The 19,109-nt window shown below is 37.3% G+C and overlaps 1 protein-coding gene across 2 annotated transcripts in view; it reads left to right on the forward strand.

Annotated features, from left to right (window-relative positions):
• The window catches only part of NALCN (sodium leak channel, non-selective), a 502,028-nt gene extending 483,798 nt beyond the window's left edge, over positions 1–18,230 (forward strand). For both annotated transcript variants that reach the window (XM_027854084.1, XM_027854085.1), the window contains 8 exons: positions 1,831–1,924; positions 2,463–2,595; positions 3,292–3,407; positions 5,754–5,911; positions 8,056–8,206; positions 11,198–11,347; positions 13,390–13,507; positions 16,622–18,230. In XM_027854084.1, the coding sequence (XP_027709885.1) occupies positions 1,831–1,924; positions 2,463–2,595; positions 3,292–3,407; positions 5,754–5,911; positions 8,056–8,206; positions 11,198–11,347; positions 13,390–13,507; positions 16,622–16,815 (1,114 nt within the window). In that variant the 3' untranslated portion in view covers positions 16,816–18,230. The remainder of the gene's footprint in view (positions 1–1,830; positions 1,925–2,462; positions 2,596–3,291; positions 3,408–5,753; positions 5,912–8,055; positions 8,207–11,197; positions 11,348–13,389; positions 13,508–16,621) is intronic.
• The last annotated feature ends 879 nt before the right edge of the window (positions 18,231–19,109 follow it).

Consider the following 19,109-nt stretch of genomic DNA (forward strand, 5'->3'; position numbering starts at 1 on the left):
TGATAGAGGTCTGATATCCAAAAGCTTTGAGGGAAAGAGACAAATAGATAAGAATGAGTGCCATTCCTCACTAGATAAATGGTCAAAGAATGTGAACATACAGTTCCCACAAAAAGGAATATGTGCTATCAACAGTATAAAAATTGCTTCAAATAATTAATAGTAAGAGATATGCACATAAAATAATTCAGATTCTATCTCTTAACTGTAACATTGTCAAAGTTACCAAAAAAAAAATCAATTAATAGAGGGCCTGTGAGGCACACTTAGGCTGCTAAGTGGTGTAACAGTTCTTGAAAAAGAAAACTTGGAACTATTCCCCCAAATTACTAATGTATGTAATACCCTTTAACCTCTAGATACTTTGATGGAGAGAGAGAATGAATGAACGTTTGAGGAATATGTAGTTTTTCAATTTAGTAGAAGTATAAAGTATGTGAGGTGATGTAATGTGAATTTAAGTTAGAAAGAAAAACTGGTACTCAATCCTGGAGGGGCTTGCATGCATGGCTAAGAAGGGTGAGGGGAAAGATAACGAGTTTGATTTTGGACAAGTTAAATTTGGTGTGCTTAAGAGGCATCCAGGAGGAGATGTCTAGCAAATAATTGATGTAAGATTTGCTCTCAGGAGAAAGTTACTGACTTGACAAGGATTGTTGAGGGTAGGGAGAGAAAGAGAGGGCAGAGTCAAAAAATGATGAAAGATTTCAAACCTAGATGGTACAGTAACAAAAATAGATAATTAACAAGATGAGGAATGTTGGGGAGGGAAGAAAGATGAGTTCAGGTTTGAACATGTTGAGTTTCTAAGACTGGAGCTCAAGAGCAATGTTGAAGCTAGAGATGAGTTGTGGGGGACTGCTAATAAGTATAAGTATAGTAGATAGAATAGGGTGACCCATGGGACACAGAAGTGGAAAAGGATTTAGGTGCACCTTGGTACAGAGTACAAAAACTTACCCTGGATTGCTCCCATGAAATGCTAGAAATAAAAGAGAACAGGTGATTTTACTAGAACTTCTTCTAGACCAGGACTTTTTAAGATCTTTTTGTGTCATGGACTCCTTTGTGTTGCCTGTGGGCTTTTTCTCAGAGTAATTGGTTTTTATTTTTATCATAAGTGAAAGAAATTCTAAATTTTAACTAGTGGTTAGTGAAAATGAAGATATAATTTTTTTCCACTCAAGTTCACAGACCCCCTCAAATCTGATAGAAGTGGGATTGGGATCTTGAGGAGTGTCAAAAAGGATTGCAATAGGTCCCACAGGAAATTCAAAAAGGATTCCACAGTAAGAGGATCTGCTGATATTAGCATGAATTTCCAGTCAGGACACTACAGAAAGGCTTGGCATCCCATCTGCAGGAGGGGAGGAATCAGTGGCCTGTAAATTCAACCTTTCTGTAAGCACAGCGGTAAATACAATGGCCATGAAATGGACTGTTTGTTAAAATACCCCTATATAATTTTCAATCCATTTGTGTTGTTATATGTTGGCACATTACATGTAGAAATGGTCCTTATAGGTAAGGGAGAAATATGAAGACAATTGTGGTATACTGAAAAGAGTGCTGGCTCTAGAGTCAAAAGGACCTGAGTTCAAATCCCACCTTGACCTTTACTTCTTGTATGACCTTGAATAAGTCCCATTTTAACCTCCCTTGGCCCCACTTCCTTCATCTTCAGAAGGTTTTGACACACATGACCTCTGAGGCTCCTTCCAGTTTTAGGTTTATGATCTCATGAACCTGTGCTCAGTTAAAACCTGCCAGAATTTCTCCATAGCAAGTTATACATCTGAAATTTTTCTGTTTCTCTTTAAAATGAAATAGGCACGCAAATTTTTCCTCAGCTGGAAAGGCCATTACCGTGCTCTTCCGAATAGTCACAGGGGAAGATTGGAACAAGATTATGCACGACTGTATGGTAAATATGACCTAATCACGGACGCTGCTTTAATTTGAATCAGGGTGGATCCAATCAGCAATTGAGCATTTCACAGTAGCATTGTTTCTTTGTATATATGTATATATAAAACTGGTCCTGATATCTTTGCCTTTAAACTTTAGATTTGCCAACTGGTATTTCTTGTCACATACACTTTTTTTCTGTTCTAAAATTGGCTCTATTGTTTAAGTCAGACAAACAAAAGATCCCTTACTTCTTTGCCTGTTTGTATGAATGGCCACTAATCAACTGGGATGGGGATCAGATTTCCTCAGTACAAACTTTTAATCCAGTTGAATGCATGTGAGACTCTTCAATGTGAGAGACATAAATACAAAAAAAAATCCTTTTATTATCAATAAAATTGATAAGGTGACCAGAATGTGATCATCTTTAAAGATGGCTGTGACATTTATTACGTCTTGTTTGTTCAGGAGCTTTTTTTTTTTTTTTTTTTACTAAATACAGTCAATTAATTAAAGATTTTTGTAATCTTTCTCCTTCTCCCCCAAAAAAGGTTCAGCCTCCATTTTGTACGCCAGATGATTTCAAATACTGGGCAACAGACTGTGGAAATTATGCTGGAGCACTTATGTATTTCTGTTCATTTTATGTCATCATTGCCTACATCATGCTAAATCTGCTTGTTGGTAAGTGATATTCTTTGAATATAAAATCATTTACCTCTTTCAATTCAGGAACTAAGATAATTGTACATAATTTTCAAGTAATTATCTGGGATTGCTTGGGGTGGATATTTCACAGTGTTAATTATAAAGTGTTGACTCTTAATCTGAAAGCTGAAAAATCATCTCATAGGTATGTAAATGAAAATTGATTACAAATTCAAAAGCTGCACAATTCAGTATAAACTTTAATTTTAACACAGTTGCTCAGGTAATAAACATTATAGTTTGTGGGTTTTGGGTTAATGTTCTTAAACAAACATTTGTGAAGGTCTACCTTGGCATCCCCAAAATAATACATTTTATCTTTGGGATGACTAATTTTACTCACCTAGCTGTGAGACCACCCAGAATATAACTTGGCCTTTTCAGTTCATACTGGCACCCCCAAGTAAGGGAAGAAGCCAGTTGGCAGGAAATTGTGTACACAGAATCTGTGTTTGTTCTTGTGACCCTCATGTTTTGGAAAGACAGGAGCTTGCATAAATAGCCTGGTTCAAAATTAAAACATGCCAACTTGGAGACCAGAGTAAGACCACTTTGGAAATTTGGCCTATAATATTGGTGACAAAATTCATTATGTTTAATGTGCTTTACTTTTCTGAAAGTCATAGAAAATTAGGTGAAATGTTTAATTGTAGTTTTTTTTTTTCCTTTTAGCTATAATTGTGGAGAATTTCTCTTTGTTTTATTCCACTGAGGAAGATCAGCTTTTAAGCTACAATGATCTTCGCCACTTTCAAATCATATGGAATATGGTAGATGATAAGAGAGAGGTAGGAAATTTGATGATGCTGTTTTGTGTTGTAAATTCTTTCACATTTCAACCCCCAAAAGCATTTATTGTAATGCCTCAACCATTCTGCTATCCTCTCTGCTGGTAATTGAAATGCACAATATCTTGATTGGCTCAGTAGGGAATCACTGACATTTTAAATCAAGAATTCATCAAGATCTGCTTTTTTTTTCCCGTGGGTATGAGAAAATCCTAAGAAATGAGACCTCATCTATAAAGAATCTAGTGAAATATCTTTGTTATATTATCTAAAACCCTCACCAGAGCTTGAGTTAGAGAAAAGAAAAAAAAACAGAAATGGGATGCTTCTCTTCCATGCCCCATCCTATTCCAAACCTTGAGAAGAAAGAGGAAAATGAAAGAAAAAGACAAGAAGCCAAAGGAACTTAAGATAAAGTCTATCAAAAGCACTTGTTTGCAGTGTCTCAGCTTCACCTTTATCTCTTTTTCCACCCTGTTGGTACCCTTATTCCTCCAACAAGTAAACAGCTCCTTCAGGATATGATTGCCCAAGTTCCTCCATTGAGGTTCCCAACCCATACCTGCCCTTCCCCTATATATGGGGGACATCAACATTTCTTTCTCTAGGCTCCTACTGTCAAACTGACTAGTTTTCCACCCTGCTCTTAACTAGCTAACACAGTGGAAAGCTGTTTCCTGCCTCGTAATAGCTTAATGCTTAATCCCAGTGCTTTCTGCCTCAATGAAAGTATATGCTTTTGCCCAAATGAATCATAATTGATAAATTTTATGCCTACCTTGACCTAGGTCAATTGTAAATAATCATTCCATAAATACAGAGGACTATGAAATAATATTTGATGATAAAAATAATAATAAAAATCTATAAATATGTTCTTCAATGTCACCACACCAGATACATGTAATCTGCAATCTGTATGGAAGGAAAGCTTTCAAAATACAAAGACGAGGGGCAGCTAGGTGGCACAGTAGATAGAGTACCGGCCCTGAAGTCAGGAGGACCTGAGTTCAAATCTGACCTCAGACCAAACACTTCACACTTACTAGCTGTGTGACCCTGAGCAAGTCACTTAACCCCAATTACCAAAAAAAAATTTTTAAAAATACAAAGACCAAGAAATAAAAATCAAAAATGTGGGAACAGGTTGAGGTACATGTTGTCTACAGAAAATGAGCTATTATCCCACTACTTTATTCAGTAACAAAAAGCAGCTATTTTATTTACTTTTGTGCAGATTAAACATAAAAGAACATGTCCCAGGACCATTTCTATCTGAACTCCATTGAAAATTATGAGAACAAGCTAATAAACGCTACAGCCAATATAAATGTGAGTTATTTAGAGCAAGCAAATGAGCACTTATTATGCCCTTACTATGTTCCAAGAACTGGAAATACAAATAAAAGGATGCTAGACAGTCACTGCCCTCAAAGAGCTTACATTATAATGGGGAAAGACAAAATAGTAAAAAATTAGAGGAGAGGGAGAATACATGTGATAGCATGGCAGGAGATGTCTGAGAAGTGCTATGGAAGCCAGAGACCTAACAAAATAATGCCAAAGCTGACCTATCAAAGTCCAGGGAGATTTGAAGCATGGAGCATAATTTTCCAGTGGGGAGGGAGTGGAGATGATGACTCAGTTGAAGACATCAAAGCTAGATATGTCCAGGAAGTGCAAAAATTATTTCTTCTCAACAATCAATATAACTAATACAAGTAGTATTGTCCCTATTTTATAGATGAGAAAATTGAGGCCCTGACAGATTGCATAACTTGACCACAGTCATAGAGCTAGCAGGTAGAACTACAAGTCTATGGTTCCTTCCCATATATACTGCTGTAAATTCTTCAAGCAGAAAATCTATAATTAATATTTAAAAGTTCTGAATGTTAGGAATAACTGAAAAGAAAATCATTCTTTTTAGTTGTTTATGTCTTTGTAATTATACCCAGGACCAACTTATCAATGACCCACTCAAAGAGTATTAAGAGAAATCAGAAGAGAATGAAACCAGTAGGAAGGCCACTGGCTAACAGCATAAAAGCCTGGCTGACACAGTATACAGGGGAACAAGAGTTTCCTTACTTGCTTTGAGAATCCACATTGCTGTATGTGTCCTGAAGAATGAGGAGAGAAGCATCCAACAGAATCTCGCATTAACATCTGATGCCCACCTTAGAATATATAATACATGTAAATGTAAAGTTTAGTAAAGCAATGAAACATAGCTATTATGGTATCCTTGGAGAAATAGTTTCTATTGTGTACCTGAAACAGAAGTCTGAGTGAATTACTCTCTTCTAATGATGATTTACAAGTTATTGCACCATGTTATTTCAGGGGGTGATTCCAACTTTCCGAGTGAAGTTTCTGTTGAGGCTGCTTCGAGGGAGGCTTGAGGTGGATCTTGACAAAGACAAACTTTTGTTCAAGCATATGTGTTATGAGATGGAGAGGCTGCATAATGGTGGTGATGTCACCTTCCATGATGTGCTAAGGTACCGAGTCAGGTTTTCACTACAGGAGCACTAATCATCCTCTGAATTAAATCCTCAAAACAAAATTGTGTATTCAGATCTATTTTAAATATAGGATCACAGAGCTAGAGGGTGTTTCAGAGGCCACCCAGTTCAATCATTCCCCCTATTTTGTTTTTTTTAATTGACAAAAAAATTTCTTCTCTCCCTCTTACCCTGTCTCTAACTAATAAACATATTCATAACCAGTTATGCTGTCTTAGTTATGAATAGGGTCATATTCCTCCTGGAGGGTAAATTGAGCATTTACTTAATGGCCTATAGGATAACCTGTGCTCTTCATCATAGTCTAATGATGACCTACAAGTTGTTGAACAATGCTGGAGGAGTGAGCCGATACCCTGGGGAAACTCTGATTAATGGCATGGTACTGTAGGAATTTGCCCAACCTGCTTTGTGAAGATAGGCCATTTCTGTTAAAATATATGTAGGGAATTTTTATCAGCAGGGGAGTATCCACACGTAAAAATGTCAATATAAAAATAGCTAAGGCTCTAAATGTAATAATATGTAATTATCTTCAAAACATTCAGCAATTCCACTTCTAGATAGCTCTAATAGTCAGAAAGTTTTTCCTTATGTCAAGCCAAAACTGCATCTCTATAACTTTTTACCATTGGTATTAGGTCTAGAAATCTAACCCTTCTTCTACGTGACAATCTTTCAAATGCAAAGATTGTTGTTGTATTACTATGAGTCTTTTTCTAGGTTAAATATTCCCAGTTTCTTCAATTGAGCCTTTAAGGGATATTTTTAGTCTTCTCAGCATCCTCATTGGCTTTTTCTGCACATATTCCAACTTCAGTGTCCTTTCTAAAGGACGCTTTGGCAACTAGCAACTAGACCTATACAGAGTACTCCAGATGAGGCCAGGGCAGGGTACTCTAGAATTATAACTCCTCTCTCCCCTTCTGAACAACTTAAAGCCTGAGAATGTCATTGTTCTCGGCATTATCACACTACTGATTCCTATTAAATTTGTAGTTCACTAAGTCTTTCTTCCCATGAAATGTTATCTGTAGCTATCTGTTTCCCATCCAGTATATAGCAGATTGTTGAACACAAGTATAAGACTTTATATTTATCCCTATTAAATTTTATCTTACTGGACACATCTCATTATTCTAATGATGCCATGCTCTTTGTGGTCTTAATTCTGTCATTCAGTAAATATTAGATACCTCCTACCTTCACCTTGGGCAGCTAGGTGGTGCAATGGATAGTGTATCAGACCTGGAGTTAGGAACTCATCTTCCTGAGTTCAAATCCAGCCTCATAGCCGTGTGACCCTGGGCAAGTCACTTAACCCACTCTGCCTCAGTTCCTCATCTGTCAAATGAACTGGAGAAGGAAATGGCAAACCACTCCAGTATCTCTGCTGAGAAAATCCCAAAGGGGGTCATAAAGAGTTGAACATAATTGAAAAATGACCGAATGACAATAATGAACTTTCATCTCATCAGCAAATTTTATGAGTATGCAGAACCTTTGAGTAATCTACTTGAAATTTATCGATTTAATATTGGTTCCAGACATTCACAAAGTTCTGAATCCACCTTCCCATGTCTCGCCATTTTTTCACATACATATCATGAAAGATATCTCCAAATGACTTCCTGAAAATATTGTTAAACTTTATCTATAGCATTCCCTTAATCAATTAGTGTAGGAATTTTCTAAAATGGAAATGGGATTAAGCTAGCATGACCCATACATAATGTATTTAGGCTAGCTTAGAGCAATCACTGCTACCCTTTTTAAATGCCCACAAACCATTCTTTGAATATGCTTTCTAAAATTTAGCAAGGAGTCAAGATTAAGTTCAACACTTTCTTCCCATTTGTTGAAAAGTTGGAAAATTTGTTTCCAATTTTGAGGCACCTTTCACATTCTAAAAGAATGTTATAAGGTTCTTTTGAGATTATATAATCTATCCTCTTTTTTTTTTTGAGAGAGAGAGAATGAAAAGTGACTTGACCATTTTAGGTCACATGGTCAATTGCGGGTAAAGCTGGAAACAGAGCAGTCCGGTTCACTTCTTGTTGATACCATGATGTCTTCTGGTATCCTTTGCCCCATGTTAATGTCATTCTTTTCCCCATCAGTATGTTGTCATACAGATCTGTTGACATCAGAAAAAGTTTGCAGTTGGAGGAGCTCCTTGCTAGGGAGCAACTGGAGTACACCATAGAAGAAGAGGTGGCCAAGCAGACTATACGGATGTGGCTGAAGAAGTGTCTAAAGCGCATCAGAGCAGTGAGTTGAACAGGAAGCGCATCTGTTTTTATTGTTTGCTTTTTCTTTCCTTTAGAATGGGAGAGAAAAAGGGAAAGTAATATTAACTACTTATGGTTCTAAACCTTTGAGGACCAAGAGCCAAATTCTTTTCTGACCAATCTCTGAACTCTTTCTTGAGTATGTAGCCTAATCTAGCCCATTTGATTCTATCTACTGATGACAAAGCTAATAATTATTCAAAACTTAATTTTAGTTAAATTAAAGGTCCTGCTTTCTTTAGAGCAGCAGTCCACTTCCAGCTTGTTCCAAAAGCTTGCACTTTGTAACTTCATTGAATGAGGGTGCTTAAATTTAGAGACTTTCTTAAAATAATTTTACAAGGAATGACTATTTGAAAAAGTAGTTATGTTAAAACATTTGCTATTTGTTTGATTAAACAATTGAGAGAAACACCAATAGAACCCATGTATTAACTACCCATAGCTTTTTGGCAAATAAATTCTATTTATCACTGAAGAGGCTTTCAGCATAATGTTGGTAATGTTGTTTAATTTCTAGGAAAGGCAACCTGCCTTTAGAGTTTCCCATTTTACTCTGTCTTCAACCCTAGTGCCTGAAATATCTGATTTTAACACCATGCTCTTCGTGAATTAATGTTTTTTGATCGATATCCTGTGAATATACTCTACACTTAGGAAGTTCATGTCACTTATGTGACTGGACTTAGGAGCTGTTATGATGCCAGAAGCTTTAAACCCACCTAAGATTTTGGACAGGCAATTCAAATTAGGTACTTGGTGTTTCTCTATGGTATACATTTTTCACCTTATTTTCAAAGAGAAGCATAGTCCTCAGAAATGTCAGAATAGTACCTACCTATTGGGAAATGATGATGAGAAAAAGAACAATAATAAGAATTAGGATTTACATATTGTCTTGCAAAGCACTGTATATGTTATTTCATTTGATCAATATCTAAATCCTAGATAAAATCTTGCTTGGGATTTCCAAAATCAAAACAGTCTACAGTAAGGCCAATATAAACACCCAGACAAATACTGTGTCATAGACCCATTCATGTATTTTGGCCTATCCACATAGATATAGCATTCCATCAATAAGCACTGATTAAGCTCCTACTGTATGCCAGGCACTGTGCTGGGTACTGAGGATACAACTACAAAGAATGAAACAACCCCTTCTTACATCCTAATGGAGGAGACAAGTATATAAATTCAAGTGGCAGAAATATAAAATGAATAAATACAAATAGATAAGAAGTAGTTAAATATAAGTTTGTTTGGTAGGGGGGGTCAGGAAAGACTTCATATAGAAGATGATGCTTGAGCTGGATCTAAAAATAAAAGAAGGGATTCTATGAGGTGGAGGTAAGGAGAGAGAGTGCATTCCACACATAGGGAAAGGCCAGCAAAAGAGAGATCAAATGTCATGCATGGGGAACAGAGAGAAGGCAAGTAAGACTGGATTAGTGTGTGTGTGTGTGTGTGTGTGTGTTGGGGGCTGGGGGTGCTATTGTCCAATAAGATTCAAAAGATAATTTAAGGCCTAATTGAAAAAGGGAAGTTTGGGAGAGGAAGAAAAGAAAATGAGTTCAGTTTTAGACATGTTGAATTTGAGATGTCTCTAGGGCATCCAGTTTAAAATGTCCAAAAGGCAATTGGTGATGTAGGACTGAAGCCCAAAGGAGACAGTGGGATTGGATAGACACATACAAACAGGAAAAACAGACACTTCATATGCATGTATGCAAACACAGATGAATCACCTGCATAGAAATGATCATTAAACCCATGGGAGCTGATGAGATTATCAAGTAAGAGAATGTAAAGGGAGGAGAGAAGAGGGACTGGGAGAGGACCTTGAGAAAACACTCACAGTTAAGGAGTTTGATTATGAATGATGAGCCAGCAAAAGTGACTAAGGAGTGTTCAGTTTGGTAGGAAAACTCAGAGAGGAGAGGTCACCCATCAGGATAGGGTGGTCAACAGTTTCAGATACAAGAAGAAGGATGAGGACTGAGAAAAGAGTGTGAGATTTGACAATGATGGGATCAGTACTAACTTTGGAGAGAAGAGTTTCAGTTGAGTGATGAAGGATAATAGGCATGGAGGAGGCAAATGGTAAGAGGAATCCAAGGTTGAGGTTTGGAAAGAGGTCAGTGGCAACAGGACAAGGAAGCTAGGAAGTAAAGATCAGAGGACATTGTAGAGTTGAAATTTTTAAACTTTCCTCATTGGAGAGTGAGGAATGAGTGAAGTCAGAGCAAGAGTCATGGCCTCCACAAAAAGTACTGATGGGTTGAGGGACTGGAGCTCTGGATGACAACAAAGAGTAAGTTTAGGAGGGATGAGAGTAAGGGAGATGTAGGATGATAGGAAATTATATATTGTGGAGCCAGGAAAGTTTAGGAGGTCTGTAACAGACTATGGGTCTGACTCACCTTCAGGTCATCCAGGCTTCAAAAAGTGCCAAAAATAATCTAAGAATTCTCTCTTGCTCTGCAAAGAGAACCTGGGTCAGAACAGCTCTAGTCCTTCCCATCTGCCATGGTCTTATTAACTTTCTAGTTCATCTAGATTGGAAATGACTTGAGTCTAGGCAAGACTAGACTACCTAAAGCCAAGACACTGAGAGTGGAATAGTAAAATAAAACAAGGAGGGGGAAAAAAACAAACAATAATAATGTACATAGGCAAATGTATACTAAGTAAAATACAATCTGAGATCAATGTAGACAACTATTCAAATTTTTATGCAAATGGCATGAAAGGAGATAGAAAATATTATTTAGGTCAGCTGGAACCTTATCTCTAAAAATGTTCATGACAGCAAGTTAGAAGATGAGATTATAAAAGTCTTGACAAAATGGAACTGTGACCCAAGTGATGGCTGCTGAGTAAGGCTTTTTTTTTTCCTCCCTTATTAAAATAACTGTCTGGGTGTATCCTCATAGATACACACACACATACATTTTTTTTTCTGCCTTAGAAACAACAGCAGTCATGCAGCATCATCCACAGTCTTCGAGAGAGTCAGCAACAAGAGCTGAGCAAGTTTCTGAATCCTCCTAGCATTGAGACAACACAGCCAAGTGAAGACATGAATGCTAATAACCAAGATAATAACATACAGCCAGAGGTATGTGTCCTTATCAATACCTATTTTTACAAAAAAAAAAATCTACTACTACTGGTCACAAAACTGCTTCAGACAAAATGCCAATATTCCAAATAGCTGATTTTGAAGGGAGAAAAATAGAAAATACTCACTAAATATTATTGTTCAAGTACCTACTGATCCAGAGCTTTCCAGTTTGTATAATGCTAGGGACCAGTTAATGCTGTTTTAGGAAGTGCCTAATTGTTATGGTTATCAAAGTGAGACTCAGTGTCCTAAAGTGATAGTTATGTCAGCTTTAGGCTAGGATTAATGACACCCCTACAAGTGCTCAATTTGTTTCCAGGGAGTGCTTCATGTCTTAAGAAAACTTACCTCATCTACCCTAGATACTAAGAAATATTTTCATTCCACTCACCAAGTCATATGAACTTCTTCTAAAGACAACGAAAAGCTTTATAATTGGCTTCCAACATACTTAAGTGGGAAAATACACTGAGGACTCATTCTTCCTTGGCAGGGCATTGGGATAGCATATGGATATACAGCAGAAATTATCTCTAGGACCTACTATTACTAGGACATAGCATAATTTCATCTATAAACCCAATCATTTACAAGTCTATTAAAAAAAAAATACAGACAGTAATCAAAATCCTGGAGAGACTCATGCTATTAGGAACAGCTGGCAAAGAAATCCTATTCCTTCCCATCAGCCTTTGTGTTGTTGCAATTGTTATTTGAGGTTAATGATCTGGAGTAAATTCAGCATTTTGAGAAGGGTTCTCTGATGACACAACAGCATTGTGGTGTATTTACAGCCTCATCAGGTTCTAGAGATAAACCCATCAGCCTAAAACACAGTAGACCAGTAGGATGCCCCCATTGTACTATGGGCCAGATACAGGTATATCCTTTGTACTTTCAGAATAACATAAACTATCGGTTACTACCAGTAGGGTGATGCTGACCACAGAGACTTTTACTGATAACTAGAATTGCAAAAAGTTTCTCAAGGTAGCGGTCACTTGTGCTAAAGTCTTCTAACCCATTTGCCTGAGTTACCTGGTCTGAAGCAGCATGGTGTAGTAGATAGAAAGCTGACCTTGGAGTCATTAAGACCTGAATTCTAATGTTACCTCTGAAACATACTAACTGTATGACCAAGGGCAAGTTGCCTCTTGGTGCTCTGGGCAACTCTTAACAGTTAACCATCCACATCAGAGGAAGGGGTTCCTTATGCCAATGAAATCATGGGTTCAGAACAACAACAAACCTATAGACAAAAATCTAGACTAAAATAGCCAGCCAGATAGCTGGCAAGAGACAGGCAATGAAAGGACAGGGTCATGAGCAGGAAGGGACATAAAGGAAAGTAAAGGGGGACTGCAAATGATTATTTTTTTTCATGACGGAAAGGGCCATTGTTGTAAAAGAAAGCAGAAAGGGGAATTTGCAGGGGGACGAGGCTGAAGTTGCAGAAAAGCTGGAATTTATGAGAGGAAAGGATAGGAAAGAAAAGATGGGAGTGGAGGATTAAAAAAGACAAATTCACCTCTGCCAACCAGAGCATCTTCCAAGTCCTAATTTCTGGAATGCAGATAACTCAATCAAACTGGTCTGATCACCCATATTCTCACTGAATGTATGCCCAGCAAATATACTCCAGTAGCAAACAGATAAAGTCTAGTAAGACCTTTAAGAAAAAAAATGTAAGAAAAGGTAGTGTATGGAGAATATCCCTTCCTCAAATTTAGACCAAGGGTCTCTTTTCCTTTCCTTGATACTTTTACTTGATACTTGATACATTCTCTTGCTTTGTTTCTTCCTCATGCTACTAATCCATCTTCCTTGCCTCTCCATAGTTCATTTTCTTCCTGTTTTTCATCTCCTTTCTTTGTATGGAAGTCGATTCAGAACATGGCAGATCTCTCTAACCCAGAGCAATCTTTTAAACCAGCCATGGGCTGAGATGGTGGTTCAAATAGGTAGACATGGGGAAGAGAAAGGAACTCAGTGTGAATAAGTAAATGCAACATTTTGGTTTTTCTTCATCCATTTAGACAAGCAGCCAACAGCAGCTTCTGAGTCCAACTCTATCTGATAGAGGAGGGTGCCGGCAAGACTCTACAGATGCTGGGAAACCCCAAAGGAAATTTGGGCAGTGGAGGTTACCTTCAGGTAAGTCTATTAATGTCCAAATCATTTTTCTATTCAGGGATTATCAATGGGTGTGTGTGTTTATGTTTCAAAATGTTGCTTTACATTTAAAAATGTGTTTCAGAAGAGATAAAAAGAGATATCTTCTTACCAAAGGAAAGCCAAAAATTAGTCAGAGCCTAAAATTGTAGACTTCAGTGTATTAATTTTATTCTATTGACAATCAGGAACCTTGTACCCAAGTTTATCCCTAAGAAACTTGTAGGGTGCTTTGGAGAAACAGAAAGATTGTTAAGGGGCTCCTGTAGTTGCCCAGGTATGAAAAGTAGAGGGCTGGAACTAAGGGGGCAGCAATGGTAAGGAAAAGTAATGGATAAAAACAGACATTTTGACAAAAGAATGAACACAGCAACTTGTTGAACATAGAAAAATCTAGGCTGCCTCCTACATTTCAAATCTGAGTGACTACAATAATGGTAGTACCCTTGACAAATATAAGAAATGTGTGAGGCAGAGTGAAGAGAAGTGCACTCGAGTGATTACAGTGGGACATCCATGGGAAGAGAGAGAGATATATTTACATATGTGCTTTGCAAACCTTAAAAGTAAGTAACCCCAACTTGGTCATTGCTTGGGCCCTGATTGACTCAGAGTGAATGTAAATAGCAATTGTTTCTGTTTGGCCAAAAACCCTGATGGTCTGACCCGACCGGTTGATTTTTTTTTGTGGGGGGGGGGCGAATAGGTAAAGAGGTCATTCTCTGCCTCATTTTTTACCTAGCCCTAATCACTGAATGAGCATTGCCTCAGTCAAAATGAGACCTGTTAAAGACTTTATCTTAAAAAGGCCAAGGTCTCCCACTGCATCCAGGGCCATCTCCAGTTGTCCCAATTGATATCTGGCCACTAAACCCAGATAGCTCCGGAGGAGAAAGTGAAGCTGGTGACTTTACACCGCCCTGCCTCACTTAAATCCAATTCACTTGCATGTTACGGCGTCACTTTCCTGACATCATGGTCCTCTTCCAGAACAAAGGACAAATAACAACAAACCTCAAAAGTACTATATAAATGCCAGCTGTTATTTTTTAAGAAGCTAGGTGGCACCATGGTCAGAGCACTAGACAGTTCAAATCCTGCCAAATATTCTTCCTTAACATCATTCTGTACAAATTATTTAACTTCTCTCAGGTTTAGTTTCCTCATCTGCAAAATGATAATAAAGATAGCATCTACCTCACAGGTTATGGTGAGGATGAAAAGAGATAACATATGTCAAGTGCTTTACAAAACCATAAAGCAACATGTATATATATGTATGTATGTATATATATATATATACACAGACACACACACACATATGTGTGTATACATATATATATATTCCTACATGCTCACATATACATAAATATGTGCGTGTGTGTGTGTGTGTGTATATATATATATATATATACACACACACACACACACACATACACACACACACACATAGCTAGTATTATCATTATTATTAGCCTCCCATAGGGAGTTTGAAATGAAGTCATGAATGTTCTGGAAGAGCTGTAAATGTAAAACTAAATCATCAACATGTAAATAACATCTGAAGCTTGGCACAGGGTGTGGCAATGTCTGCAGAGGAGGCCAAGAAGCTTCCCTCAAAAAAGCAGAAAGAATAGGAAGGGCATTGTCCCTTGGCATAGAAGCCCAGGAGGAGATTTTCTTTAGTAATGGTTCATTGTTTTCTTATTTTTCAAAGGCAGTAGACAGCAGAGCACAAGCTCTGGTAGATTCTTCCACAAGCTGGAAAAAAACCGAGCATGGGTCCAGTGATAAACCAAACAGAAACTACATTGAATTAGATTCTTGACTCTGCCATTTACTAACTCTCTGACCTTGGGCAAGTCACTTAGTTTTCTCTGTTCTTTAATTTCCTCATCTGCAAAATGGGGGAAGAGGAGATGGATTCCATGACCTCGGAGTTTCCTGTCAGCTCTTAAGTCTGTAATCCTATGACCAGCCTGACTAAGCTCAGAGACACTCATCTCTAGGTTGATTCACAGAGCGATTGATTTATTTTGGTCATAGCAACTCTTGAAGACCATCTCCAAAATCCTAAAGGGATTGCTATTTGTGTCAGTGAACAAGTACCCATAGAGATGAAATCACATCCATGAAGTGTTGAAATATATTTGTTTGACTTGACTCCACTTTGTACATATGTTTTTTCTTTTTCTTTTTTTCTTTTTGGCCAAGCAATGGGGTTAAGTAAGTTGCCCAGGGTCACACAGCTAGTAAGTGTCAAGTGTCTGAGGCCGAATTTGAACTCAGGTCCTTCTGACTCCAGGGCTGGTGCTCTATCCACTGTGCCACCTAGCTGCCCCCATTTTGTGCATATTTCTACAAATTTCATAGGAGGTGAAGTTTTAGGAAGGAGTTAGTGGTCAAAGGCATCAAAAGGTAAAGAAAAATTAAGGGTACTTGCAGGGGAGGAACCAGAGCCCTAGCTATCTGGAAAGTCTAATTTGCTATAATATATTTGCAAGATCTTAATATCATACTAATTTATACCGACACCTTGTGTTATCGAACTGTGTCCTAAAGATAAGTAGTTCTCAAGTTAAAATTTCAAAATTGGCCACAAATACACAATCACTGTCCTCCTTTGAGGACACTGAAGGTTCTTGTGAGGAGTCAAAGAAAAATAAAACTTACTTTGATTGGTTCTTTCTATCCAATCTATTCCAAATCTCCTTCACATTTTCTCTCCTTCTTTCTAAGTATGTGTGTGCATGTATACAACTCTCTACATACATCAATTTCTCCACTTCCTTGACCCAGGTGGTAGGCTTCCATGATAACCAGCAGGTAAATATGTTCCTCATGGATTGATTATGAGGCATTTTTAAAAGGCATATAAAAAAAAAAGTATGACTAGGACAACCTTACAACAGGATTAGAAAATCTTTTTCAGATATAATGATTACATCACTGAGCAAAATTCACATTGATAAACTCTGTGCAAGACACATTTGCCAAGAGTATCAGTAGTTGTACAAATGTAATGTCAAAACCGCTTAGGGGTCTGCAAAAAAGACTCAGAACAGAAAGCCATAACAGCACTCTCTCATTCCACAGCACCAAAACCAATAAGCCATTCTGTGTCTTCGGTCAATCTGAGGTTTGGCAGTCGCACCACCATGAAGTCAGTAGTATGCAAAATGAACCCCATGACTGACACCGCTTCCTGCGGCTCCGAAGTCAAAAAGTGGTGGACCCGGCAGCTAACCGTGGAGAGTGACGAAAGCGGAGATGACCTTCTGGATATCTGAGTGCAAACCGATACAAATGGAAGTCTCATTGTAAAACCAGTTTTCAGATCCCCTATCCTTTCAAGTGAACAAGTTGTAATCAACGTATAACATCAACTTTTCACAGGGTTGTTTGGTTTGGTTTTTCCCCCTTCAATATATCACCATGCTGCCACTGAGAATACAAAGTGAGCCCACCTAATGAACCTGTGTTTGGCCAGTTGGCTATTTACATTCCCTAAAGAAACTGCGTATGATGATAACATTATTAAAGTTAGAAATCATGTCATGAACAACTTTAGATCATTTAAATGTCATGTACCCTGCCTCTGTAAATTAAGATTATATTCAGATATGTCCTCCTGCATTGTTACCTCCCAAAAACCAAGTGCCCCGAAGTGGCCATTCTGTGGTACAGGAGAAATGGCTATACTTCATATTTTCCCCAATTCATCTAGAACTCCTTCTCTTGGGAGAATGTACTATTTATGATTGATCTGAAAAGGTCAGCACTGCACTCATGCTAAGAGATAGTATTTTTACATACTATAAAGTCTGAATTTTAAAAGATACCTTCTGTTTTCTTATATTCTTTTCTAAATATGCAAAAAAAAATTAGAAATCAGAACAAGTCAAATTCTAGCCTCAGTCATTCTCACACAACCTCCCACTTGTTTCAGGGGAAATTTGTGTGTAGGTACCAGGCAAAGAATTTGGCCCATGGGGACTAACTGGCTTAAGACAAACCTGTAAATAGATAACTTAGGGACATAATTATACAAATAGCTTGACTTCCATAAAGAGCCTTCAACAAATAACAATAATAATAATTAAAATAAAATAAAGGAAACTGTGGGGTTCAATTCTATAGGACTCACCTGTATGATATCACTGTAGACTTCTTTTCTTTTTTTTTTTCCTCTAATTCCAATGACCTGACTCAGCAGTGAGAATCTCAGTGCTTTGTCTCACTACAAGACAACTCTTCTGCCAACAGAATTTCCTGTGGAAATAATGGTCCCTCCTAAGAGTCTGCCTACTGCTCACAGCAGCTAGGGTGCATGACAACTTCTATTTTTCCCAAGATCATTGGTGTACCTCCTCTGAGAAAGTACAAAATGTGGAATGCCTGGAAAGTAGAATTTGTGGCATTATTGCTGGCCTTGGGAAGCAAAAGTGGATCTAGACCATATAATCCATCTCTCCTGGGTTTTCAGGTTTGTTGTGTAGGACATTTCATAATTTTTTTTACTGTAATTGTCTCAGAGAGTACATACTGTGTGGTGTTTGATTTACTTTAAGTTGATTCAATTCCATACTTTCTTAAAATAGGTACATTTGACTTTTTCTGTATAACATTTTTGATGAAGTGTTGACAGTCTATCGTTAATGAGATTACTTGTGACTATGAGATTATGGAAAACTTCACATCACTGTGGTCAGAAAAGGATTACATTTGGTTTTGTTTTTGTTTTGAAGTTTACCTTTTGTACATAATAAAAAAAGAGATAAACTCTGTTTATAAAAGAACCAAATCTGCATTGCAAGTTATTTATTACTCCTTTTTCCTGAATCAGTTAATAAATAAATCACAATTATCTGCCATAATTTGTCAAAGCCCAGTAGTAGACATATAGCACAATTAAAGAGACCTTATTTTAGATGAATTCAGTGGTCCACAATGTTGGCATTTACAAGTGAAAAAGGTTGGATGGGAGAACACTCATACTGCTGAAATCCAAATGAGGAAAGATATGTATCTGCCCAGGACTCAGATTTAGGATCTGGAAGGTAGCTTAAAAATCATCTAATGCAGTGATTCTCAAAGTGTAATCCAAGAGAGGCTGGGGGATCCATGAGGTCAAAACCTTTTTATAATAATACTAAGACATTATTTGCCTATTAAAATACTGCTCACCTTTCCAAATGCACATCTGTGTAAGGCCAGATTTTCTGTATATGTTCACCAAAACAATACATCTCAAAAGAGTGACTGCAGAAATTAAGAATCCATATATCTCCTATTAAGCCAATTAGATTTGCAAAAATAGATAAAACTGACTGTTCTTAAATGTTTTTATTTTGGAAAATATAGATTTTGTATTTAAAATATTAATATGAAATAGGTTTATTATTATTTTAAATTACATCAGTTTTAATATCTAATATAGTAAATCCTGATAGATATAACCACATAAACAAAAGCTCTTTTGGGTCATCAATGATATTAAAGAGTATAAAGGGGTCCTGAGACCAAAAATTTGAGAACTGCTGATTTAAATCAACACCCTAACTTTATAGGTCCATCAAGATCA

This window comes from Vombatus ursinus, unplaced genomic scaffold (genome assembly GCF_900497805.2).
Source record: "Vombatus ursinus unplaced genomic scaffold, bare-nosed wombat genome assembly UNPS02010304.1, whole genome shotgun sequence".
NCBI classification, from domain to species: Eukaryota; Metazoa; Chordata; class Mammalia; order Diprotodontia; family Vombatidae; genus Vombatus; species Vombatus ursinus.